At 40.9% G+C, this 23,201-nt stretch overlaps 4 protein-coding genes across 8 annotated transcripts in view; 2 read left to right on the top strand and 2 right to left on the bottom strand.

Annotated features, from left to right (window-relative positions):
• Positions 1–635: 635 nt before the first annotated feature.
• On the top strand, positions 636–7,249 carry tpp1 (tripeptidyl peptidase I). 2 transcript variants are annotated; one of them, XM_005723964.1, is made up of 13 exons: positions 636–716; positions 1,137–1,211; positions 1,447–1,586; positions 1,679–1,829; positions 2,206–2,327; positions 3,238–3,404; positions 3,546–3,744; positions 3,923–4,111; positions 4,538–4,607; positions 4,717–4,837; positions 4,975–5,136; positions 5,921–6,046; positions 6,310–7,249. In XM_005723964.1, exons 1-13 carry the CDS (start codon positions 706–708, stop codon positions 6,448–6,450), a joined length of 1,674 nt encoding a protein of 557 aa, XP_005724021.1. In that variant the 5' UTR covers positions 636–705; the 3' UTR covers positions 6,451–7,249. The 2 variants fall into 2 exon arrangements, with proteins under 2 accessions (XP_005724021.1, XP_005724020.1); XM_005723963.1 differs by having other exon boundaries at positions 1,134–1,211.
• Positions 7,250–8,042: 793 nt separating this feature from the next.
• yy1a (YY1 transcription factor a) lies at positions 8,043–12,269 on the bottom strand. Its single transcript, XM_005723962.1, has 5 exons — positions 11,595–12,269; positions 10,497–10,647; positions 10,101–10,161; positions 9,792–9,950; positions 8,043–9,541 (listed from the first exon to the last, which is right to left on the bottom strand). The coding sequence occupies exons 1-5, from the start codon at positions 12,091–12,093 to the stop codon at positions 9,359–9,361; spliced, it is 1,053 nt and encodes a 350-aa protein (XP_005724019.1). The 5' UTR covers positions 12,094–12,269; the 3' UTR covers positions 8,043–9,358.
• A 531-nt stretch (positions 12,270–12,800) lies between these two features.
• On the top strand, positions 12,801–17,594 carry degs2 (delta(4)-desaturase, sphingolipid 2). The gene is made up of 3 exons (XM_005723961.2): positions 12,801–13,284; positions 15,748–16,490; positions 17,168–17,594. The coding sequence occupies exons 1-3, from the start codon at positions 13,203–13,205 to the stop codon at positions 17,309–17,311; spliced, it is 969 nt and encodes a 322-aa protein (XP_005724018.1). The 5' UTR covers positions 12,801–13,202; the 3' UTR covers positions 17,312–17,594.
• A 1,017-nt stretch (positions 17,595–18,611) lies between these two features.
• The window catches only part of evla (Enah/Vasp-like a), a 38,439-nt gene continuing 33,849 nt past the window's right edge, over positions 18,612–23,201 (bottom strand). For all 4 annotated transcript variants that reach the window (XM_005723959.1, XM_005723958.1, XM_005723957.1 and 1 more), the window contains 8 exons: positions 22,896–23,095; positions 22,643–22,758; positions 22,379–22,406; positions 20,795–20,837; positions 20,631–20,691; positions 20,351–20,408; positions 20,201–20,258; positions 18,612–20,119 (listed from right to left, as the gene is read on the bottom strand). In XM_005723959.1, the coding sequence (XP_005724016.1) occupies positions 20,082–20,119; positions 20,201–20,258; positions 20,351–20,408; positions 20,631–20,691; positions 20,795–20,837; positions 22,379–22,406; positions 22,643–22,758; positions 22,896–23,095 (602 nt within the window). In that variant the 3' untranslated portion in view covers positions 18,612–20,081. The remainder of the gene's footprint in view (positions 20,120–20,200; positions 20,259–20,350; positions 20,409–20,630; positions 20,692–20,794; positions 20,838–22,378; positions 22,407–22,642; positions 22,759–22,895; positions 23,096–23,201) is intronic.

Raw genomic sequence — 23,201 nt, 5'->3', positions numbered from 1 at the left:
TTTAACAAACAAAGAAAGCATTCCTCTGAAAAAGGTCAGGTACAAGGACTGGGTACTTGGAAGCAAAATATTGAGATATGAGAGCTGACTCCAGGCTTTTGCACAGTACTGTACCACAAGAGAAATATACCAGACTTACAATACAAACTTAGTAAATATATGTGTATTATTCAATTTAGTCTTTCCACACTGGTATGTGTTATTATAGTTAGGTTTTTTAAGTTTGCAATATTATTTTAGTTATTTTCTACCGTCTAGTTATTTTAAGTTAGCTAGTCTTTTTGTTTTTGTTCTTTTGCTTTTAGTTGGGGAGACAATTTTTCTTTCATTCCAAGTCCACAGTGGTGAAGGAGAAGTGTGAGTGGACAGAAATATCCAAACCATAGCAGGAAATTTACAAAACTTGCCTCCAAACCAGCAAAAGTGAAGCTGTGACACAGATTTGAACCCAGTTTACTTTTTCTATTTGAATACTGTTAAGGAGCAGCGTTTACGTGCAGCAAAAAAAAAACAAAAGAAACATAAATAAACCAAAAATAAAAGTTAGCAGAACATACTACATTACAAACGTGTTAAAGGATCGGTGGTGGGAGGGGGAAGGGGGGGGCAGCGGTTGCTAATCACGTGAAAAGAAAGTCACATGACTAGTGCGCATACACTAACCTGGTCGCTTGAGTTTGGAAAGCTGAAACAGGAGAGGACACCATGAACAAACTGTGAGTGCTTTAGATAACTTCAGAGCTTATTTACATAAATAATGAAGAGTGCGATACCGTGAACTGCTTAAACGTAGCTAACCCACGTTTTTTACGTCACTGGTGACCTATAGCTGCTGCTAATGTAGCAGGTTAAAGTGGCCGTGGGACGTTAAAGCTGTAATAAACTAAACCGCGCTTTTCTGTAATAGATGTAGCATTAGCATAACGCTATGTGTGCATGAAGGCAGGAAGAAATGCGTATGATTTTAATTTTACCTTCTTACCTGAATCACATTGAGACGTCAAAGATGCACCAAGACATGTTTTGTTACCGACCTGAAATAACACTAGGTGCTAATTGTAGTTTTGACAAAACTTCCGGGTTTGTTTTGGGTGTATCTGATTTTCAGTGCTTTGATTTCTCCTTTCTTCCAGCAGACTGGTCTTCTCCTTGCCCTTTTTATTCAGTTCGGTGGTCTGGAGTGGATATCTGGAGTCAGACCAGGATGTCTTGTGAGCAAACATACAATTTTAAATCTGTTATGATATGTATTATTTACTTTAAGTTACATCTGGATTTCTGCTAGCTATAGACTGTAAAGTGAGGTATGATTCATATGTAATTAATTACTGGGTGCTGTGTTTATTAATAAGTCTGTTATACCAGGTCTCCCAGCCATTTAAATGCTTGCCATTAATTTCTGACTGTTAAAATACATTTTCAAAATTTTTATTCCTCTTTACACAGGATACCACAGGAGTGGGCTCATGTGGATCGGGTTGGTCCCACAGAAGAGCTCGAACTGACCTTTGCCCTAAAGCAGCAGAATGTTCACCTGCTGGAGGAAAAGCTCAGGCTGGTGTCAGACCCTGACTCAGTTCAGTATGGTATGGATCTATCCGATAACTGCAACCTTTACATTTTAAAAACAGAAAGAAATACTCCTTTAAACGTTAACCTGTGCTCGTTTGCACTCCAGGTAAGCATCTCAGTCTAGAGGAAGTAGCCTCCCTCGTGCGTCCCTCTGACCTGACCGAGAAAGTGGTGCATCGCTGGCTGCAGAGTCATGGGATTACAAACTGCCTTACGATTCGCACTCAGGACTTTTTGCAGTGCACCATGACTGCAGAGTAAGCATATTTCTTTGGCAGCATTTGTTCTGCTTACTCAACTCACTTGCTCATGACACAGTTAAAGCGCAAAGTCACTTCTTCAACACGAGTTCTGTAGCAGTGTAAATTTCCCACTAATGCTTGTATCTTGTGATATAGTTCCTCTTTATGCGGTTTTGGGTTAAAAAAAAAAATCAGACATTGACCTGGAGTAAAATGAAATTCATAAATCAAGGCTGAGACAAGGAGTCGATTTCACTTACTAGAAGTTCCAGTTTATCTGTTTTACATTGTTTCCTTTTTAAACGCACATAAATGGACTTGCATGTGTTTGCATGGTAATGACAGTAAATGATAGTTGTACTGAATTCTTTTGTTTGCTTTTTTCCCTCAGGACTGCAGAGAGGTTACTTCCAGGAAGCAGATTTCACCGTTATATGAGAGATGGACATTATTTAGTGAGGTCTTCAGCTCCATACTCGGTTCCCGATGACGTTCATCATCACCTTGACTTTGGTGAGCTCCATTTCAAAAGCTGCTAATTATTATGTTGGTTTTTTTTAGACCTAGGTCATAAAGTTCTACGATTGCTTGCAAAAAAATACACCTACTCACATTTTGCTGCAAAAACTTTTTTTTTAGATCGTTTCTTTGTCCCGTTCAGTCCACTTGAATAGATGTCACTACTGCCCACTGGATCCTCAATAACCTTTTCATTACATTTTTTTTTTACCAGGAATTTTATTTTGGGGAAGAGGATAGTGTAGCATAGGGCCTAAATATTTGGGTGGTTACTTAAATTGTCATTGTGGCCAAGAAAACTCCAGTGTGGCACCAAATATTCTCCTTCACAAGCTTCAGGGTGTTACAGTAGAACCCAAGTTTGACCCTGACCTGTGTGTGTTTACATGTATTCAGTGCTTCTGCAGTGTTAATGACCTGTTAAAGTCCTACAAATCACACTTTTAATCATCATATAGTGCTTTATTCTAACCACCTTAAGTACAGCCAGAATTGAAATCAGAAACCTTGCTGGTGTAAGGTGACGCTGCTAACCACTTTTTCCTTAGAAACTGTTGCTTGGTGTGTGGGTGCCGGTGCTTAGCCACAGGGTAATTTTTTACACAGAAGTTGTGGGTTTCTCTCGGATATTTCTGTTGAAATCGTAAATACCAACGTGCAAGTGGTCAGAATGGCACTTCAGTGACTAATCAAAAAAGGAATAAATAGAAACTACACAAAAAGTGGGCTTGAGATGCAGGTGAGGAGATATATTTGGGTTCAAAGAACTTTATGAGAGCATCTCATATGATTAGGTTTGGATCTGCATTGACACTGCCGCCCCCGTGACCCTGAAGTACATAAGTGGTTAAGAAAGTGGATGTGGGATTGAATTTTTTTTTTTTATGTGTGTATGCTTCTGCAGTTGGAGGACTTCACCGTCTTCCTCCTAAGGGACTGGATCTCAGCAAGAAGCAGAAGTCTAAGGCAGGGTTTCACCTCGGGGTGACTCCTGCTGTTTTAAGGACTCGCTACAATCTAACATCAGCAGATGTGGGATCAGTTCAGAACAACAGCCAAGCTGTAGCTCAAGTATGATACACTCACCTTTTATTTAAGGGATGAAAGGTTAAATGTTGCAACTAACCTTTCAAATAACCTTCAGCTCCAAGTCTTTAATCTGACTATAACGTGGTGTAATTTTTCACTGTAGCTAGCTGCTTTCTCTTTTAGTTTTTGGAGCAATATTACCATCCCGCCGACTTGTCTGAGTTCATGGCCATGTTCGGTGGTGGCTTCCAGCATCGGTCTGAGGTGGATCGAGTTGTAGGAACCCAGGGGGGAGGAAAAGCTGGTATAGAGGCCAGTCTGGATGTAGAGTACATCATGAGCACAGGGGCAAACATCTCCACTTGGGTCTTCACCAATCCAGGTATGAGAAAGAGTTTGTCTTTCTGTTTTTAGATTATTCAAAACAAAATCATGATATAGAAATGATAAACCCTTTAGCAAAGAGGTCAGAGCTTGGAGTTAAAAGCAAGAAAAAAAAACAACCTCCACACAGAGTAACGTTTCTTTTTTCCCTTTAAATTGTTCTGCTGTGCCTCCAGGTCGCCATGAGTCCCAGGAGCCTTTCCTCCAGTGGATGATTTTGCTCAGCAACATGACTGACCTGCCCTGGGTTCACACTATCAGCTATGGAGATGATGAAGACAGTCTTTCTGCAGCCTACATGACGCGCATCAACACAGAGTTCATGAAGGCCGGCGTCAGAGGAATCTCATTGCTCTTTGCTTCTGGTCAGTAATAACAGTAACATTTGTAACAGTAACATGTGTGTGACATGTTGTGGTGCTTTTTGTGGTTTTCGTCACCTTGGTTAAAAATGAGACTTGACTTGAATAACTGGGGAATTCTTTAGAGGCCCAAGAAAAACCTGATCGTGTAAAGAAAATAAGAGGCTTTGTCTCCTTGGCAATATGTCACCTGACTGTAAAGTCACTCTCATTGTCAGATCATTATGTCACTTGAAACATGAATACAGCACCATTGTTTCATACTGAACCCCTGATGGCACGGCATGTGTACGCGATACCTTTTTGTTCTGCTTGCTTTTTATCACGGCTCCAAAGCAACAGTCAATAGGCTGCCAGTCATTAGTAAGATTTACTGCACCATCACCTGCCACCTCACTTATAATCACCCTGATCTTGTGTCGTGTTCAGGTGACAGTGGTGCTGGATGCAGACATCTGGGGAAAGAAAACACCTTCAGGCCCAGTTTCCCTGCCTCAAGGTAAAACATCAACTCCAGTTTTGTGAAACTAAAGCAGCGTGTAATTATTTGCAACAGATAGTTTACTATATTAAAAAAAAATCTGATTTAAAGAGCTTCTTGTTTCCAGCCCATATGTGACTACAGTAGGAGGCACATCCTTCAAGAACCCCTATAAGGTCACGTATGAAGTCACAGACTCAATCAGTGGTGGAGGCTTCAGCAACATCTTTAAGATGCCCGACTACCAGGTAAAATCATCAGCCTTTAGTGATACATGATACAGCTCCGTTCATTTATGTATCCAGTGATCATCGTGTGTTTTTTTTTTTCCCCCCCAAAAGTCAGTGTAAACAGTGCTATCTGTGCTCCGTGTGTGTTCCCACAGACCACTGCGGTGAATAGCTATCTAAAGACTGTAGCGGCATCCCTCCCTCCTAAGTCATACTTCAATACCAGCGGAAGGGCTTACCCAGACATGGCTGCCCTATCTGATAATTACTGGGTGGTCAGCAACAGAGTGCCTGTCCCGTGGGTGTCGGGGACCTCGGTCAGTATCCTTTGTAGCAAATAGAGAATTGACAATGTAGCAGAGGAGGGAAAAAAGAAACAGAAGAACCATAAAATTAGCCCAATGGGCAAACTGACAGACTAAATGAAGCTGGTGCCTTTTTTCCTCTATGGGCTCCTAAAATGTTGCAGGTTTAGTTTTTTTGGACAGATAAGTTTATTTCCAACAAAGTACACTTGACGTGTATGGACATTCATCGAAGCAACATAACAAATATATTAGACATCTCTATATAAATAACACAGATTCTGTGGTTGAAATTGAGTTGGTCCCGTCTAATGAATAATAGAAATATTCATCTGACTTTCAAATCACCAGCCAATGGCTCATATAGAGTAAGACAAGTGCATTCATACCTACACACTGATATGCATACAACAAAAATGCACAATCATACATCTGTACATAAATATCTATACCTGTACCTGTAGTTTCCAGAACAGACTCTGTGCAGTTAGGATGGATCTGAGCAGGCAAACTCAATAGCTACAGGGGATTTGCTTTAAAATGTGTGAAGGTCTAAAAGGGTGATGCTTCATTCCCCCATGTTGCGCTCTTCAGCTTCCTTTACATTTGGTACAAAAGCCTTACACATCATGGAAGGTTTATTTCAGTTAAAGAAATGTTTGTGTTTACAGAGTGTAGCCACCCCCATTCACCACCTGCTGCACCACCAACAGTCTGCACTTACCTTAAATCACTTGCTTTGAATGTCTGCTTCTTGTGGCTCATTGCATCTCACATGCATTGCTTACCCATCCAGGCATCGACCCCTGTAGTCGGAGGTATGCTTTCCCTCATCAATGATCAACGTTTCATGAAGGGCCTGCCTGCCCTGGGCTTCCTCAACCCCCGACTCTATAAGCTGAATGGAAAGGCCTTATTTGATGTAAGTGCAGCTAATTATACTATTACTGTAGATAAGTACTTGAAGTAATTATTGGAGGACTCTTGTTGTTACCAAACTATTGAAGAATGCTCCACTTGTATAGATTACACAACATAGACACTGCGACGCTTTAACTGAAAAACAAGCTTTGTTTACGCTGCTACTGTTATGACGGGTGTTCACTAAGGCATTTTTTTAAAACAAGAAACCAAATATCCATGGTCGAGATCTGTTTCCTAAATGCCGTTCACTTTTGTCTCAAGGTAACTGAAGGTTGCCACTATGGCTGTCTGGACGAGCAGGTTCAAGGGCAGGGTTTCTGTGCCGCACCTTCGTGGGATCCTGTTACCGGCTGGGGTACGCCAAACTATCCTGCCCTGCTGGCTGTCCTCCTGAGTGATTAGCTGCAAATAACCCACCAGCGCCTGCTCTGAGAGTAGACGGCAGACACACAATGCCAAAGGCAAAAGGGTCGAATAGCTATACTCTAGGTTGCCTCTTTATTCAGGTATACGTTTGAAGTTGAAGGATTATTGAACTCCTAAAGATTTTTGTTTGCTGAATCATTTAAGGATAATTGCATCGCCTCTCATTTTAAGGCTTCAAACTGTTCAAGTATGTTTGCCAGGGATAATTATAGTGGTAGTTTTTTAATACTGCACTACAGCTGCCATTTTCTGCTGTTCACTGCATTTATAACTGACCCAGATTTGAGATATTCTTGGCTTTACATGCATCCCTTTAGATACACAGTGAGGACGTACAGTTGGCTATGCAAAAAGATTAAATAACTTTATTGAAAAGGTGGAAATATATACTGTAATCACTTCTTATGCACAGCTTGTTTTAAAATAGTGCTGTTGATTCTTAATGACTGTAAGCTGGATTAATATCTGATCTGTACAGGGAATGAGACTTCCTAACTACTCGGCAGGGATAAACTAGGTACAAGTCATCGTGTTGTTTGAGATTTTTAAAACACCGCTCATGTATGTGCACTAAAAAGGGGAACATACTTTGTGGTGTGCTGATTAAGAGGACCTTTGAAATCTTGATTTGCTGCTGTGAAATGACAAGATGTGTTGTAATATGTGGATTTGAAGTGATTCAGCAATTCTACCCACCAGCATTGTTGTACTTGTTGTGAAAGCACTGCCTTTACTATTTTTGTGGACTGATTAAAGCCAGATTATGTACAACAAAATGTCAGATGGGTGTTCAGTATTATCCTCGATGTTTGAAAGTATGTTATGATGGTTGCAGTTTGGAAATGTGAGCTTATTAGAGCTTCCTTTGGCTGTCACAATGGGTTGCCACAGGAGCCGGAGCTACATATTTGACTTTACAACAATCAGCCTTTGTGGCACAACCCTCTCAGGGATTTTTGTCTCCTCCCAGTCTCAATCATCATTTACCTGTGGGTGAATTCATCAATCGCCACACTTTGAAGCTAACATTTTAATTTATTATTAATCAAGAATAATCTGCAAATTATGCATTGAAAATAAGTGTAAATAGATAAATGTAATAGAAGTGGGTTATGACTAAAGACCTTATACAAACTGGTTAAAGTTGAAAATTCTGCCCTGTCATTTCCAATGCAAATGTCAACACGGCCTCTGGCCTCTACTGTTTTCAGTATCCTGGCACGCGAAGAAAAACAAGCCGACAAACTAATTTTTACAGATGAACCTTTGTAACTGCAAAAGTTGACAAAACTACCATTTGTGTGTACGCACTATGGAAAAGGATTAAACAAAAAGAAGTTCCACTTATTTATTTCTATTTGAATGAAAGAGGAAACCAAAGTTCGGTAATTCCCTGTGAAAGACTTGGACAAGTTAACCTGTTACATTGTTATTATTCTATAGTATCAAACATGTACAAGTATCCCAGTTATATGACAATGGAGGTTTTAGTTTTGTTTTTTTAAATTAAGTATAAAATATTTGAGAATGATTTCAAACTGAGAACAAATGACACCGTTTTGCATTGGTAGTGCAAGGGGGAAACATTTTAATCACTGATTACTATTGAAAATCACATGTCTATGATCTACAGGATATTGTGTTGTAGAAAATGAAAATATGCAGAGACCACCCAGTCACATCCTCGAAACACACTCGTGAGGAAGAAAGGGAGGAGGTAAAACAAACCGAAACCTCTTCGAAGAAGAGCTACAGAGACAATCTGACTACATACATCACCACAGAGCCTACAGCCCCTTTCAGACATGCAATCCCTTTCATTAATTTTGAGGGCACCTGAATGCGTCAGCTGCCCAAGTGCATGTTCACTTATCCTTAAATGGCAATCTTGTTAGGTCGGACCTGGAAACGTTTACTTCTAACTTTTCAAGACAAATCTGAATGCATACAGTCAAATTAGGAGAGGAGCATCTGAGTGATTTTGACTGTGCATGATTCCATTTAAACTCTTCTTTGAAGCTGAACTCATGAGGGAATGCCCTCAACAGCAATACATACAAATCTCTCCAAAATCAGGTTCTAATTTATGATAAAGACATTCCTCTTTCAATAAACAGAAGAGACATCTCTCTTTCTCTGAGCCTGTGTGCAGCTCTCTGAGCAGCACATATACACACAACCTGCTCTTAGTGACAATGACAGAAGAAACTAAAAACACAGTGAAAAGAATTGATCCTGAGAAAACCTGCTGTCAGAGTCAACAAGGCTTTTCCAGGAAGGGCAAGTACTGCATGCGACTCTGCCAATCACTGTCGTGTGTGTCTAAATAAAACTTTGAGAAAAACATAAACATAAAAATGACCTACATTTGAAGGACAGAAAACCATTACTTTCACAGATCCCATGTCTGAAAAGGGCTTTGTTCATTAGTGTACAATATGCACACTTGGGGAAAAGTACAAAATTGAAAATATGTCATTGCTAAGGATTGACGCAAATTTGAAGAATATTGCAAAAACTTTTTTTTTTTTTTTTAAACTGCTCGTCTTAAGATATAAATAAGTTTCTTGGGTGCAGATCCATGAAATAACATCTCCACAAGAAGAAACTGTTAAGTTGTTCCATCCAGGTAGAGCCAAAGTAGGGTAAGAGGCCTGAGGGGGTCGGGGTTCTCACAAGTTGCTTGTTGAAAACCTCTGTGTATCAAAAAGTTTGTGAAGACGCCTTTTTCCGTTTAAACGTTTTACCCTAGAGGCAACACAAAGGGACTTCTTATGTCACAACAAAGCAGGCCAAGGGATCATTTGGCTGTCGAAGGAGCGGACATACAGGTCAAATCCTCCAGTGTTTCCTTGTGTTGTCGTTCGTCTGAAGCGCGGCTCATTCACTGGTTATTTTTGGCTTTGGCGTGTGTGAGGATGTGAGACTTCAGGTTGGTGGACTGGGCAAATTTTTTGTTGCAGCCATCAAAGGGGCAAACATACGGACGGTCTCCAGTGTGAATACGCACATGTGTGCGCAAGTTAAAGTCCAGGGAGAACCGCTTGCCACAGCCCTCAAATGTGCACTGGGAAAGAGACAGAGAGAGTGTTAATGCTACTTCATGTCTCAACTTAGCTCATGTATAACTTAGCTCAGTAGCCTTATGATGAAATAGCAAAATTTGCATATAACCACTCTTAAAACTCACAAACCCAGCCGAGTAAGGTAAACACTTCCATAAGTATTTTTATGTCCTACTATTAAATCAAAGTAAATATTTGCAGGCTGTCTGAGAAAGCCAAATAACTGACAGCCTGCCACGTGTGAGACCTCACCTGGAAAGGTTTCTCTCCCGTGTGTACGAGTTGGTGCCTCTTCAATTTCGAACTCTCGACAAACGCTTTGCCGCACTCTGCGCAAACGTGCACCCGAGGTCCGTGGGTGTGCAAGTGTTTCCTCATTGCAGAGTTGTCCCTGAACATCTTGGTACATCCCTGACAGGGAAGAGGAAACAGTTATTTTAACTTGTTTGCACATAACGGCATGCCAATGCATAACACACTTGCATATTCTCAAAAGAGGTGTCATAACAAATACACAGCAATCAGCAAACTTCTGAGCTGCAACATGCAGAGCACACGCACTTTGTGTGGACAGGCTATCGTCCTGGGCGCGTCATCTTCTTTTACTTTTCTCGGCTTCATTCTGCAACAGAAATGGAAGTAGCTGCATGTAAACTAGCTGCATGTAAACTAGCATTAGAAAACCCCCCAGAAAACAGATAAATAGCATTTATTTGCATACAGTGCTATTTTTTTTGCATTTTAACATATGTAAATGCATGCATTTACATATGTTAAAGTGGAGTTGCATTTATGCTCAATGTTGCACTTCACACAAAAGAAAACTAGAGTGTGCAAAACTGCATCTAATCTATCAGGTCTGCAGAGTTTTCAGCAGTGTTTCTTGTCTGTCTTTCATGGAGCCAATACAGTTTTGTTTTGAAAGCTGCAATGTGTTTCAACATTATCACCACTTACCTTGCAAACTCTGCCAGCTGTTTGGGGTCTGACAGGTCAATGCCTGGGATGCCTCCAGGAGGAAGCTTTTTCCCTGTCATGTATTCCGAATAATCTGGAGGAGAGTTTTCTCCTGTGATTTGCTCCTCGTGGTCTATGTCCTTTTTGTCATCTAAAAGATAGAGGAACAGTTTTTAAAAGAAATCCATAACTACAACAGTGCATTTTGAGCTCAATGTGCCCTCACTAATTTCCTACTTAAATATTACGGAAAATCCGGTTGTTGCTAAATAGGTGATTTCTGTTGAGTTGCAAATGGTTTAATCTCAAAAGTACACTATAAACAGTTTTCCAAACAGTATGAATGGTGCATTTGTGTGACAGTCTATTCAACATAAAATGTGAGGAAAAACAGAAAATTGAAAAGATTTTGCGTTAAATACATAACGATTCACTGTAGAAACGCAAGTAAGGTGAGGTTGGCTGCACAAAGTTTACAAAAAATGTTTTCCAAATAAAATTTTAATTAAAACTCGGTGTTTTTTTTTTTAAATCATCTCAATTTTCATTTTCTCCATGTGTTAAATAGCCAGTTCAAAACCAGTTTCTATATCAAGCTGATAAAAACACACTTTTTAGGGTTCACGCAAAGAATTAAAAAACATGATACAGTTTCCGAAACAAAATACATAGTTTATTGTACTTTTAAAATCATGTGACTAAAAACGCGTGACTAAAGAGGAAAAACTGTAATGTTTGAGGGGTTCCTGAATGCACCACCTCCACCGACTTCGCTGAGCTGAACTGAACTGCGCCACAGCGGCCTAGCGGAGCTAGCTGCACTCGCTCCCACTCTCGCCGCCATCTTCGTCGGCCAAATAAACGCCATTTTTTCGGGCCGCCATACTTTCTAGACCGGGGAAATATGGCGGCGCCCATCGACACATAAAACATGGCTTCCCATAAAAACAAAAACATTTCAAATGGAGTTTAAGTGGCTCGGAGTTGGGGAATGTTTCCTACTTTGGCGGAGGACAAGGCCCCAGCAGGGCCCAGTCACACGACACACATCCTGAGAACAAAGCGAGGCGCCAGCTTGCAGGAATTCACTTAACTTACCCGATGCCCACATAGTGACTGAAAATTCCCCCTCCAACGTCTTTATCTGGACCTGCTTCTGTTCCCATTTTCTGCCCATTTCTCCCCCACTCAGGTAGCTCTTTTTGCCCGATTTCTTTCCGCTTCCAGCCTTCTTCATCCGGCCTGTTGACGAGCTTTTCCCGGCCACAGTAACCAGAGTCTGTTCGATATAGTCCTCCTCCACGGCGGGCACTGGGATAAGAATTTGGTCCTCGAAACCATCATCTGTGTGCAGTTCGGAGTCATCCTCACCCACCACTTCTTCTCTCGTCTGCACCAAAATCACCTCCTGGTGCGGGTGAATCGAGTTCGGATCATCTGTATCGAGAGGCTGTAAGGCGATCATAGGCTGGTGCTCACCGTCGTCTCCAACAACTGTGGTCTCGATTGTCTCTACTTCGATTTCGTGCAATTCAACTATTTCGGCCGGCATTTCTGAGCCATCCGTTTCTATGTACAGGGTGTCCCCCGATGCCATGATAACTTTCGTGTATTGCTTCTTCCTATTGCTATTTATTTTACACTCTAGCCTTCCCTCCTCTCTACTCTCTATCTGCCCCCCCTCTTGCTCTCTCCGACAACAACTCCACAGTCTCACTAGTGTATTCTCGCCGCCACAACGCTCCAGTTCTGAAATCTCGCGAGATTCAAGGAAAAAGTGCCCTGACAGGTAGATTATGTTTAGTTCACAGATTATTACACACACATTTTTATGAAATAAATATAAATGTGCATAATACACCTTCTATGAATGTCTTTATTTGTAACATACACATCATTATACATTATGGGTTCACAGTTTGTGGGGTTTTTTTTATCATATCGTTAGCTTCATAGCATAAGTGCCTAAGTCATTTTTTTGTGATGACATAGGCAGACAGACAGGATGATGCAGCAGTGGTAGGGGAGTAAAGTTAGGCAAAAATCTCAATTTGACCAAAAAATGACTTAGGCACTTATGCTATGAAGCTAACGATATAGTAAAATGCGTTTTTTGATGATCCAGTTTATAAATTAAATAAAGGGGACAAGTTATTGTTTTTGTTTTTCTTATCAAACTTAGAAATATTCAATTGATGAAAATACATCAAACAAAAAAGCAGCAAATAACTGAAAAGCGGGAAAGCTTGCTATTTTTTCCATGCCAGATAATTTGTGTAGTGGAAACAAATGAGTTGGAAATGTAACAAAAGAAGCACATAAACACTGATATCTAACCTTAAAGCAAAAATTCTGACCTTGACAGTTACAATATGTAACTGTGTGTAAGCTGTGTGTGTTTTCCAGTTAAATTCTTCACTCATTCTTTGAGAGTATATGCCTACTGTAGTACCACTACAGTCCCACCTCCCCTTAATACAACATATTAAAAAAGGTTTCTAGTCTCCACGACAGAAAACACTCGCTGCGGGGTTGCATACATTTCAGCAGGTGCACAAGCAGGTTTGCCCTGCGTCAACTTTCGGAGGAGGGGCGTGAGACCACACCCTAAACCTTCTGTCTGCAACCTGTCAAGGTGGGTGTGTCCCGATACTTCGAAGGTTTGATGACACGGAGCCGGATGCCTCACACGCAGAGTAGATAGCCATGGGGAAGACAGGTGGAAGAGGCGACTTTGAATGGGTCTACACTGACCAGCCGCACACTTCAAGAAGAAAGGAAATTCTGGGTAAGAAATGACAGAAGATTTTTTTTTTTTTTAAAAACAACCCAAAAAAGTCCAGATTGTTTTTTAAAATCCGCCAGAAACTGCGCTTTAGAAGTCAACGTGTTAACAGTTGAGGTCAAAGTTTTTTTTTCCCTGTCTATACTCTACTTATAAAACTGTAGCCGGTTAAACCTGTTTACAAGCAGTTGCTTAACGAGCTATCAGCTCACAGTGGATGCAGTGAAAACGTAGAAACGAACATGCCGCTCATGATAAACACATAGTTTTATTACTTGTACTTGAAGTTACGCATACTTGTACTGTTTTAGGTGCGACGAGATCGATTTACTTATTACTTTAAAACCGTGTATTTATTGGCGAAGGTATAGCGTGTACCTGGAGTGTACTCCAGTTAAAATCAATGCAAACGAACAATTAAATAAATAAGAGTACAGCGTGCTGTGAGTGGAATTTCAAATCTGATGTTGTAGTCTTCATGTTTACTTTTGATTGCGGTTTTAAAACTAAAGTCAGTTATTTCTTAAAAGGAAACACGGGTTATAAAAGAGGATTAGCATGTTTCAAGCTCGTGATAGTGACACATTTAATTCACTTCAACATTTCTTTTTTCCGAATCCCCCTAACTTGTGAAATAATAGGAATGTAGTGACAGTTCACATTTCCAAATCATGGCTGTCACACTCTGAATGCTACTCCTTAAATGATAAGAAAGGTTTTACAGGTTCCTGGGAAATCCTTTAATCATGACAGGAATGAGCCAACAGAATGTATCCAAACTGTTTGGAGTTTCCATTTTATTTCTTTTTATTTTTCCCTTGCCTATAAAAATATGTATCACAAACTAATAGGTTATCTGATCCGTCATTTGATCCATTTTAAAAGCTCTGCTGCTGAAGTGTATTTAATCCTGGCTTTACCCAGTATTTGCATGCTTACTTGGGTGTGAAAGACACACCTAGTAGGTGGTGGGTTTCTTGACACTACAAAATCCTAAATTATTAAACTGTTTATTGTCCTCTGCTCTGAGGGGACAGGGATGTGGTGGAGAGATGTGTTAGAGGTAATTGTGCTTCAGATCCTTTTACTTTACCATTTGATGGAAGGGGCACCTTTTGAACAGTTTAATAAATTAAATGGCTTTTTTTTCACGTCTGCAGACTGAAGGTTCAGGCGGGACTCACAGGCCATAAACTTAACATTATACTGCACATTCAAAGGACAGCAGTACCTGCCATTACAGATGCTTATGAGACCACACATGTGATCAACCACCACATGTTGAATAGAATAATGTGTGAATTAATTTTGGCTGATACTCTATGCTGGAAAATGATCTAACAGTAAGGCAAATGAAAGGCCTTTCTTGTTTGACACGATGAAGTCAAAATTCTCTAATGGCTTTACAACATGTGTTCTGCATGGGCACATTAAGAAGTTATTACTGGAGTTTTATGATGCCTGGTCATTGATTTAACTTCATACCCTGGAGGCAGGCTGTGACAGCATCTGAAAATTTATGGTCCATAAACAGCTTTAATTAGGAAAAAGGGAAGGACGCTCTGGAGGTGAGCTCACATTGAGCCACAGATTTGAAAGCAATACTAATGCTGATGTAATGCTTGTATGTTGATGAATGATTGTTTCACAATGGGAGACTGCAGGGAAGCAACAGGGAATTCTTGTTGGGTAAACATTCATAGAATAAAGGGGATTTGGTCCGTAGAGGAGACTATCAAAATATGAAACGGTCACGGGGACAGCCCCAGTATCTTTAATCTATTAGTCACCAAGGTAAGAAAGTTTTGCATAGAGACATTACACAACCTGAAACTAAGGAAGTAGGTCAGATTTGCATGCAACATCCCGCGATGGTGTGTGGCTAACTTTGATGTAATGCATGATAGGATATTCTCTGTATGGTGTGATTGTAAAGTCTTAGTAGCCGAATCACTTGGCACAAAGCTTTTTCACTTACCTGCCCAAATTTCTTTGCTGTTCCCATAAGGTGGGGCCAGTGCAACAAATCAGAACCTGTATGACCTAATTATTTAATTTTTTTTTTAATTGTAAGTCTTTTTTTTAAAAAAAAGAATGATTTTTCAAATGCTCTTTTGTTTCTCCCTGAGTTTCATTTCCCGCAGCAAAACAACACCTCTGCCAATTAAAGCTGACTTTTCTCAGCATGGTTTTCCCAAGAGAAGGGCAGCTACCTCACAGCTTGTTTGCTGAGAGCAACCTTAGGAAAATTACTGTGAAACATATGCTGTGCAAGTCACTGTTTCAGAAAAAATAATTAATTCATTTCTTTTATCCTCATTTTCTTCACTGCTTCCTTTAATCTATTATTCCCTTTCCTCACATGTCCTCTGCCACTCCTGCGATTCTTTCTTTCTTTTTCAACAATCACATTACTCCTGCCTTTGCTCTTTTCCATCCCTCTTTTTTTCTTGCTTCTCTCCTCAGCCAAATATCCACAGATCAAGTCTCTGATGGGTCCAGACCCCCAGTTGAAGTGGGTGGTATCGGGCATGGTCCTGACCCAATTCCTGGCCTGCTTCCTGGTCCAGGACCTCTCCTGGAAATGGATCTTCTTCTGGGCCTATGCATTTGGAGGCTGTATTAATCACTCCCTGACTCTGGCTATCCACGACATCTCCCACAACGTGGCTTTTGGTAACAAGCTGGCGAAGTGGAACCGCTGGTTCGCCATGTGGGCCAACCTACCCATCGGGCTGCCCTACTCTGCCGCCTTCAAAAAGTACCACATCGACCACCACCGGTATCTTGGAGGGGACCAGCTTGATGTTGACATACCTACAGACTTTGAGGGATGGTTCTTCTGCACCCCAGCCAGGAAGATCCTCTGGCTCTTCCTCCAGCCATTATTCTACGCCCTGCGCCCATTAGTGGTCAACCCAAAGCCAGTCGGTCGGCTTGAGATCCAGAATGCAATGGTTCAGCTTGTAGTAGACCTAATTATCTACTATTTATGGGGGGTGAAGCCCATCATTTACCTCATTGCAGGATCTATCTTGGGTATGGGACTGCATCCGATCTCTGGACATTTCATAGCTGAGCACTACATGTTCCTTAAAGGACATGAGACATATTCCTACTATGGAGCGTTGAACTTGATTACCTTCAATGTTGGGTATCACATGGAGCACCACGACTTTCCCAGCATACCCGGCAGTAAACTACCTCAGGTGAGAACATATTACTGTTAGAAATAGATTTATAACAGTATAACTTATAACTTTGGACTTGAATGTACTGAGCGTAGAAAAATGAGCACAGTTATATCACTGAATACTGTGGACACATGATATGGGCCTCTCCTGACTTTTAGAACCTAAATACAACAGACACTGGGAAATGCCAAAAATCTAATTTCTTTTTCCCATTAGCTGCAAGTATTTATGAGCTTAATGGGCAGGTTTTTTAAATGATTAACTGCCGCCTTTATCAGGACAGTGTTGGCACTTAATACAAGTTAACTGCCTTTAGGTTTGTTGACCATGAGTTTAAAGAACTCTTAAAAATCCATTTTGTTTAGTTACATTTTAACCCCCATTCACGCCCCCCTTTTCATTGTCTAGTAAAACATTTCAGTCAGGATATGTCGAGCTGCATTCACCCCGACGTACTGTTTTGTGTAATATCATACAATATGCTGTTCTGTTTGCACTTGTTCTAGTCAAATACAGTCATGTCGAATTAGGTCGAATAAATAAAAGCCCTCAAATCCTAAACACATTAACTCTGCACTTCAGATGCAGGCTTTACACTCACCATTTGCAATATTTACTCTTTCTACACCACCTTCTTTCTCACTGATATTTCTTCTCTTTCATTTTTAACTTCTGTTTTTTTTAACTGGCAGGTCAAGGAAATCGCAGCCGAGTATTACGACTCCCTGCCTCAACACACTTCCTGGAGCCGTGTATTGTGGGACTTTGTGTTTGACGACAGCATCGGGCCCTATTCCAGAATCAAACGGGAGTACAAGCTGAGCAAACAGGAATAGATCTCCGATTGATTGATTGATTGATCTGCTAAGCAAGAATGTGAATTGTAGTTGTCAGACGTCGGCTAACCACAACAGAAAGTCTAGTTTTGTTGCATAGTGTGGATGTTACCATACGTAAGCCCAATAACATGTTTGACATTGTTATCTAATCAGTGCTGCACTCGTGTTACTATAAGGCAATGTGCACATTTCAGCTGCATATTTTACACAAATGAGATTTCACCTCATATGACTGGATGTTATTTATTCCTGCTATAAAAAGACAGCCAGTGTCATTGTGCAATGTGGAAATCTACTTGTACCCAGAAAGCACAAAGAAGAATTGCGGAAAAAAAGAAGGTAAATTTTTTCTTATCTGTGACTGAAGGCGACATTAAGCCATAACTTCGGGATAAAGGTCACATACATTCTCATGTGGTTTTATGGAGATGTCACTACCCCATGCCGTTTAGTTTTCCTGATTGTGAGCGTTCGTCAAGCCTCGTGAGAGTTTCTGCAGAAGCACAATCGCTTAGATTAGCAGCTGCACATCCGTCATGCAGAACAATGCTGAAGTGGAAAATAAGCATTGAAACTTACCTTCCAGTAAGAGGAGCCTTTTCTTCTGTGATGCCTCGTTCTGCTTGGTTGCAGCTGCATCGCCGTACAAGGATTGTATCTCAGAGTGTTAGGCTTGTTAAATGACCATACTGGTGTTTCTTCAGGTTGAACACATGTTCATGAAGTATTCATTTACATCGGTGTTGCTAAGGAGCCTCTTATGACCACTCTTTGATCATACAGCTTTTCTGTTTTTGGATTTAGTGTTTGCCATTTTAAATTATTTTCTAGTGACACACTAACTGGTATAAAGAATAAAATACCATCCATCCATCCATTCGCGTCCGCTTATCCTTAGAATAAAATACCAGCGTGTGAAATGACAGACAGGGGTAAAAAAAAAAAAGCATCTACAAGAATCACAAGCCACCACAAACTGTAAATTACAAGCATGGCTACTGTTTTTATGCAGGGTTTGTGTTGTTTTGTCCACCCACTGACTGTTCAACCTAATTTATATTCAGTCTTAAGCATTATCTTGTTTATAAAAGTTCTATTTAAAAAAAATGCACTACATAAAAAATCTTTAAGGAGAAACTCTGCATTCCTGAGTGTGTTAATGCTTTTGTCACTGTGGTATCCGAAGAAAAATATGCCTTCAAGCTTAAGACAAACTCGAAGATAGTGAGACACACACACACACACACACACACACACACACACTGAGCAGGATACTGTGTAGCTGACAATTTTTTTTTTTTTTTTTTGAATGAATGAATTTACTTCCAGCTTTTTAAATGAGAACGTAGTTGAGAGCGGACAGAGTGAACAGAATGCAACAACTGATATTCATCCAAAGCCTTCCTGCAAATACACATTTAGCTACCATCACAAAGGCCTACTTTTCATCTCTTGCACTTAGCTAGGTTTGCATATTGCCAGAGCAACCGATCCTCTTCACTTTTTTTTCTCCCCACATTGCTACCATCATCAAGGTTAACATCTTGTAGAAAGGGAACGTTCATAGAAACAAACCACTATAGTAAATGTACCACCGTTTATATAGATTTTTGCATGTGTGTCTTTTTTTTTTTTTTTTTTGTCCCCAAACCAAATAAACTTATTCATAGAGATGGGGTATTCATGCATACTTGGTGGGGGGTGGGGTTCACAAAGCATAGGGTGACTAATATATATAATACTACATTTTTTTTTTTTATACCTAGGTAAAACCAGGTGGCACATTTAAAGTTATCGGCCTGTTTTTTGTGAATGATCCCCGAGTTTCAGTGATCTCGCACGTCCGAACAGTTACAGAGAAACCTCGGTCACACTGGAGTTGCAGAGCAGACTTTTTGTGTGTTGTCTGATTCATTGCTAAAAACAAAAAAAATTGTTATGCCTTTAAATATGGTGGAAATTAAGGTAATTCAAGTGGTTTAAGCTATTTTTTTCTTAAAGGTTAGATACACAACGCCAGTATGAGCAAGGTCGTAAAAAGTCTTTTTTTCCTTTCTTTTTTTTTTAAATATGCCAGTTGAGGGCAGGTGGGTATGCGGAGCCACTGTGCCCATATTGTGCTTGTTATCGTCAACGAGTTAGGGATAAACTAAACAAAAACAATAGAAAATATAAAAGGCTGACGTAGGGTGTGCAAGATTCCTTTCTCCCTCTAGAATATCAATAAAATACTCATTGTCATCAACAGCATCATCATCATTATCACCACATTTTTTAAATAATAAAACAGTAAAAACTTAGAAAACAAAAATATTTTCTTCTTAAGACTTGGACTGAACGGCAAACAAAGAGTTGCAACACTGGGCTGACTGAGTCTAGGTGCACAGAGAGGACCACAACACCAAAACTCAGCACGAATGTCCTTCTTTTCCTCACTTCTTCTTTTAGTCCATCTGTCAACCTCTGTTTGAGTTCAACCTGTACGTCAGTCTTCCTTTAATCCATCCCCACATTTCTTCTGCTCGTCCCTCTCGTTAATCCGCGCTCTCTTGTCTCCGTTTCTTCTTTTTATTGTTGCTGTCCAGCAGACTTAAATGTTGCCACAACGTCTCTGCAACTCGAACGATGGCGTCTATGAGGTCACAGAAACATTGAGAGAACATTCTCTGGTCCTCGCGTCTGTGCATCTGCGTGTCCGTCCTCCTCCAGCTCCTCCGTCGCTCTCCTCCTCCTGCTCCTCCTCTTCCATCTGTACGCTCGGATGAGATTAGGATGTACTGATTCTGCCAATTTCTTGTCTGATGGCTGAGAGAAAATAAAAAAAACAATTTAAGAAAAAAAAAGGCTACACTGCTGTTTAACTTTACAAGGACGGCTGCTGCTTACCGTTAATGATCTCGTCTTTCACTTTATGCAACTCGCGCACGACTTCGTCCAAAATCTCCTGCGGGGCAGTAAACAAGCTCGTGAGTCTCATTTCAGTTTCGCAGGGTGAACCCATAATGCGCTTTATGCTACATGGGACGTTAAACCAACCTGTTTCATCCTGTCAAACTCTGTGTCTGCTTCACTAGTGCTGCCGATGGGCCTCACTCTGAAAGGCAAATGGGTGAAGTGACTAAAAACACAGTGGACAGTGAAGTAGAACAGGCTACATATTTTTATCATTTGCATTGATAAAAGTGAATTTTCAACACTTCACTGTTGCTCCAGTGAAACAGATTTATGCCTAAATCCCTGTGGGTAATGCTAGAGGTTTGATATCCATTTCATATTCAGAACATTGCTCCTCCTGCTCCTCCTCTTATCTACAGACCTGGACACCAGTGAGGACTTTTCTGCAGAGTTGGATCGCTCCCATGGCCTCTTCACAGCATCTTGCAGAGTAAAATACTTACAATCAGATAACGTGGCTACGCCACGGACTAAAATATACTGAAATATGTGCAGATAAAGCCGATAAAGCATCAGTGTTAATACCTGTTGAGTTCTGCTGACCTGATCCCCGACCACCTGAGTCATCCTTCAAGGAGAGACAGATATTGATTATCAGACATTGAGTATTGTTAAAAACCGTAAGTAATTTCATACATCTCTGAAATATTTAAAAAAACATCCTTAAAACAATGCACATTTTGGAAAAGATCCTAGTCACGCTTCTAGAGCTTTATTTAAACACTGATACCAATCATGCCAGCAACAAATGGCAAAATAGCAAAATGCCAAAATGTCATGGTCCTGGGCCATGTTGGCCCAGCATTCTTAGTTTTCTTGTATTTTTGTATTTTGTTCCTTATGCCGTGGTTCCTAGGTTCTGTTAAAGGTGTTCCTTATTTGATTACCCCCTGTGTGCCCCTCTGTGTATCTGTGAGCCCTCGTTTCCCCTCCTTGTGTTTCATTCAATGTTTTCCCCAGCCCGTTATGTCTGTGCTCTCTCTCCTCCTGTCTGAACCTCTGTGTACTTCCTGTTTTACTTTGACAGTCTCTCATCAGTGTTGTTTGCTCCTGCCAGTGTTGTTCACTCCTACCCTGTCCCGTTACGATTATCTGTGTCAGCGGTGTTCCCCGTGTGCTCCCACTTCCCTCGTTAACCCTCTGTGTATTTATGTGCATGTCTCCCTCAGTTCAGGGTCGCGTCATCAATGTCTCCTCCCTGAACCTGTGTGTCTTTCTGTGTTCCCTCGGTCTTCTGTTAGCATTCCCAGTTTAGTTCTGTTTCGTTGTAAGGCCTGCAATAAAGCAGTGATTTTGAGTTCAGTTCCTGTCTCCGTGAGTTTTGGGTTTGGGTCCTCATCTGCCTCCACACAGCTAGTTCATGACACAAAAACTACAATTCCTGTACTGGTCGCTTGAGACCAGTGCTAACACTGAGTCAGTCCCATGTTAAAATGCTCAGATTTAGACCTTTAGAAGTCGTGTTTACACCCTGTTCTCCACAGCTTATTTATCCCTTTAGTGTGTGGGGGATGAGTTTCTTTCATAACTCATCAGCTGAACTGGATTGCGCCTTTAAGTCATGCATTACTAAGGGCATGAATGTGCTGACTGACAAGTGACAAGTGTTGGGGCTTTTTAGTGTAAATGATCTAATCATCAGATAAGACAGTGTTGAAGTTTTGGTGAGTGAATCTTTGCTATTCTATTTATATGCTACTTGGCTCCAAGCACTGAGAAGCCATCCATGGCCATGTGATGCACAGATAAACTTTATGCATGCAATTTCCCAGTTTGACTCCAATCGTTGATCCAAAAATGATAACTTCTGGCTCCAAAAAAAATAAGCAACAACAATTACAGTGCTAAAAATATAAGTCCAGGTAACTGTGGCGAGGTCCATGTTTTATATCAGGTCTGTAATCTCTATGCTAAACATAAGATCTGTCAATAACTTGTTAGTTTAGCTGTTATCATCTGTTTTTCAAAGGTTGGATATCTCTCTAGGCTTGAGTCTCACATTTAAAAGAATGAATTGAAACTGGTATCTTTTCTATCAGCTCTCGATGATAAAGAAAATAAGGGAAATTCCCAAAAATGTTGAGCTTTATCTTTAAGCACAAAACTTACTTCATCAGGTTTCTCAGAAGCTTTTCGTCTAAAAGAGAAAAGGGAATGAGGAAACTGTGTAAAAAGAGTGAGCTTTCAGTGAGAATTCAGAAACTAGTATGAATAGATTGTGACACGGATATGATACGAACCCAGAAACATTTTTTTCGATAGATATTTACTGTAAGGAAAACAAAAAGGCTAACGGAACAGGTTTCTGTGTCACTGCATGATCTGACAGGTGAAGGGGTAAAAAGTTTGTGTGTGTTTAGAAAGTTGTTTGACCTGCGTGCTAGTAAGGCATTCATCTCCTGCATCAGTCCCTCCCCTCCGCCGCCACTGCCACCGCTAGACCGGTTGGAGTCACTTTTGCCACTAGAACCAGGAGGGCTGCTCTCATCCTAAACAAAGACACATTACAAAACAGGTTTCCTTTTTTTCTCCCGTGGGGGTAGGTGGAACCTTTCTGCCTAAAATATGCTAATAACATTCCCTTGCTTTAGTCTGAACCTCCTCAGACTAAAGCAGGGAGGCTCACCCTATTCACTTTACGTAGCTTGGCTCCAGCCAGTGCCGCAGCCAGTCCTGAGGGTTGGTGTTGGACCCCAGGTGGGCCACCAGGAGGCCCTCCACCAGCGGGTAATGGAGGGGGCATGGGTGGCGGCACGGCCATTGGGGGTGGTGGACCAGGTGGTGGTGGTGGGGCTGGAGGACCAGCCATAGGTGCTGGAGCTGCAGCTGAAGGAGGTGCAATAGAAAGCAGAGATGGGTTACATGCAGAGATGAGAACACTTGGGAGGAGTAAGATTAAATCCTGATTAAAGGTTGGGGGCCTGACATATAT

The sequence above is a fragment of the Pundamilia nyererei genome, unplaced genomic scaffold (genome assembly GCF_000239375.1).
Source record: "Pundamilia nyererei isolate P.nyererei 1_Seehausen unplaced genomic scaffold, PunNye1.0 scaffold00010, whole genome shotgun sequence".
Lineage (NCBI taxonomy): Eukaryota > Metazoa > Chordata > Actinopteri > Cichliformes > Cichlidae > Pundamilia > Pundamilia nyererei.
This window is presented reverse-complemented; position numbering and strand designations above follow the sequence as displayed.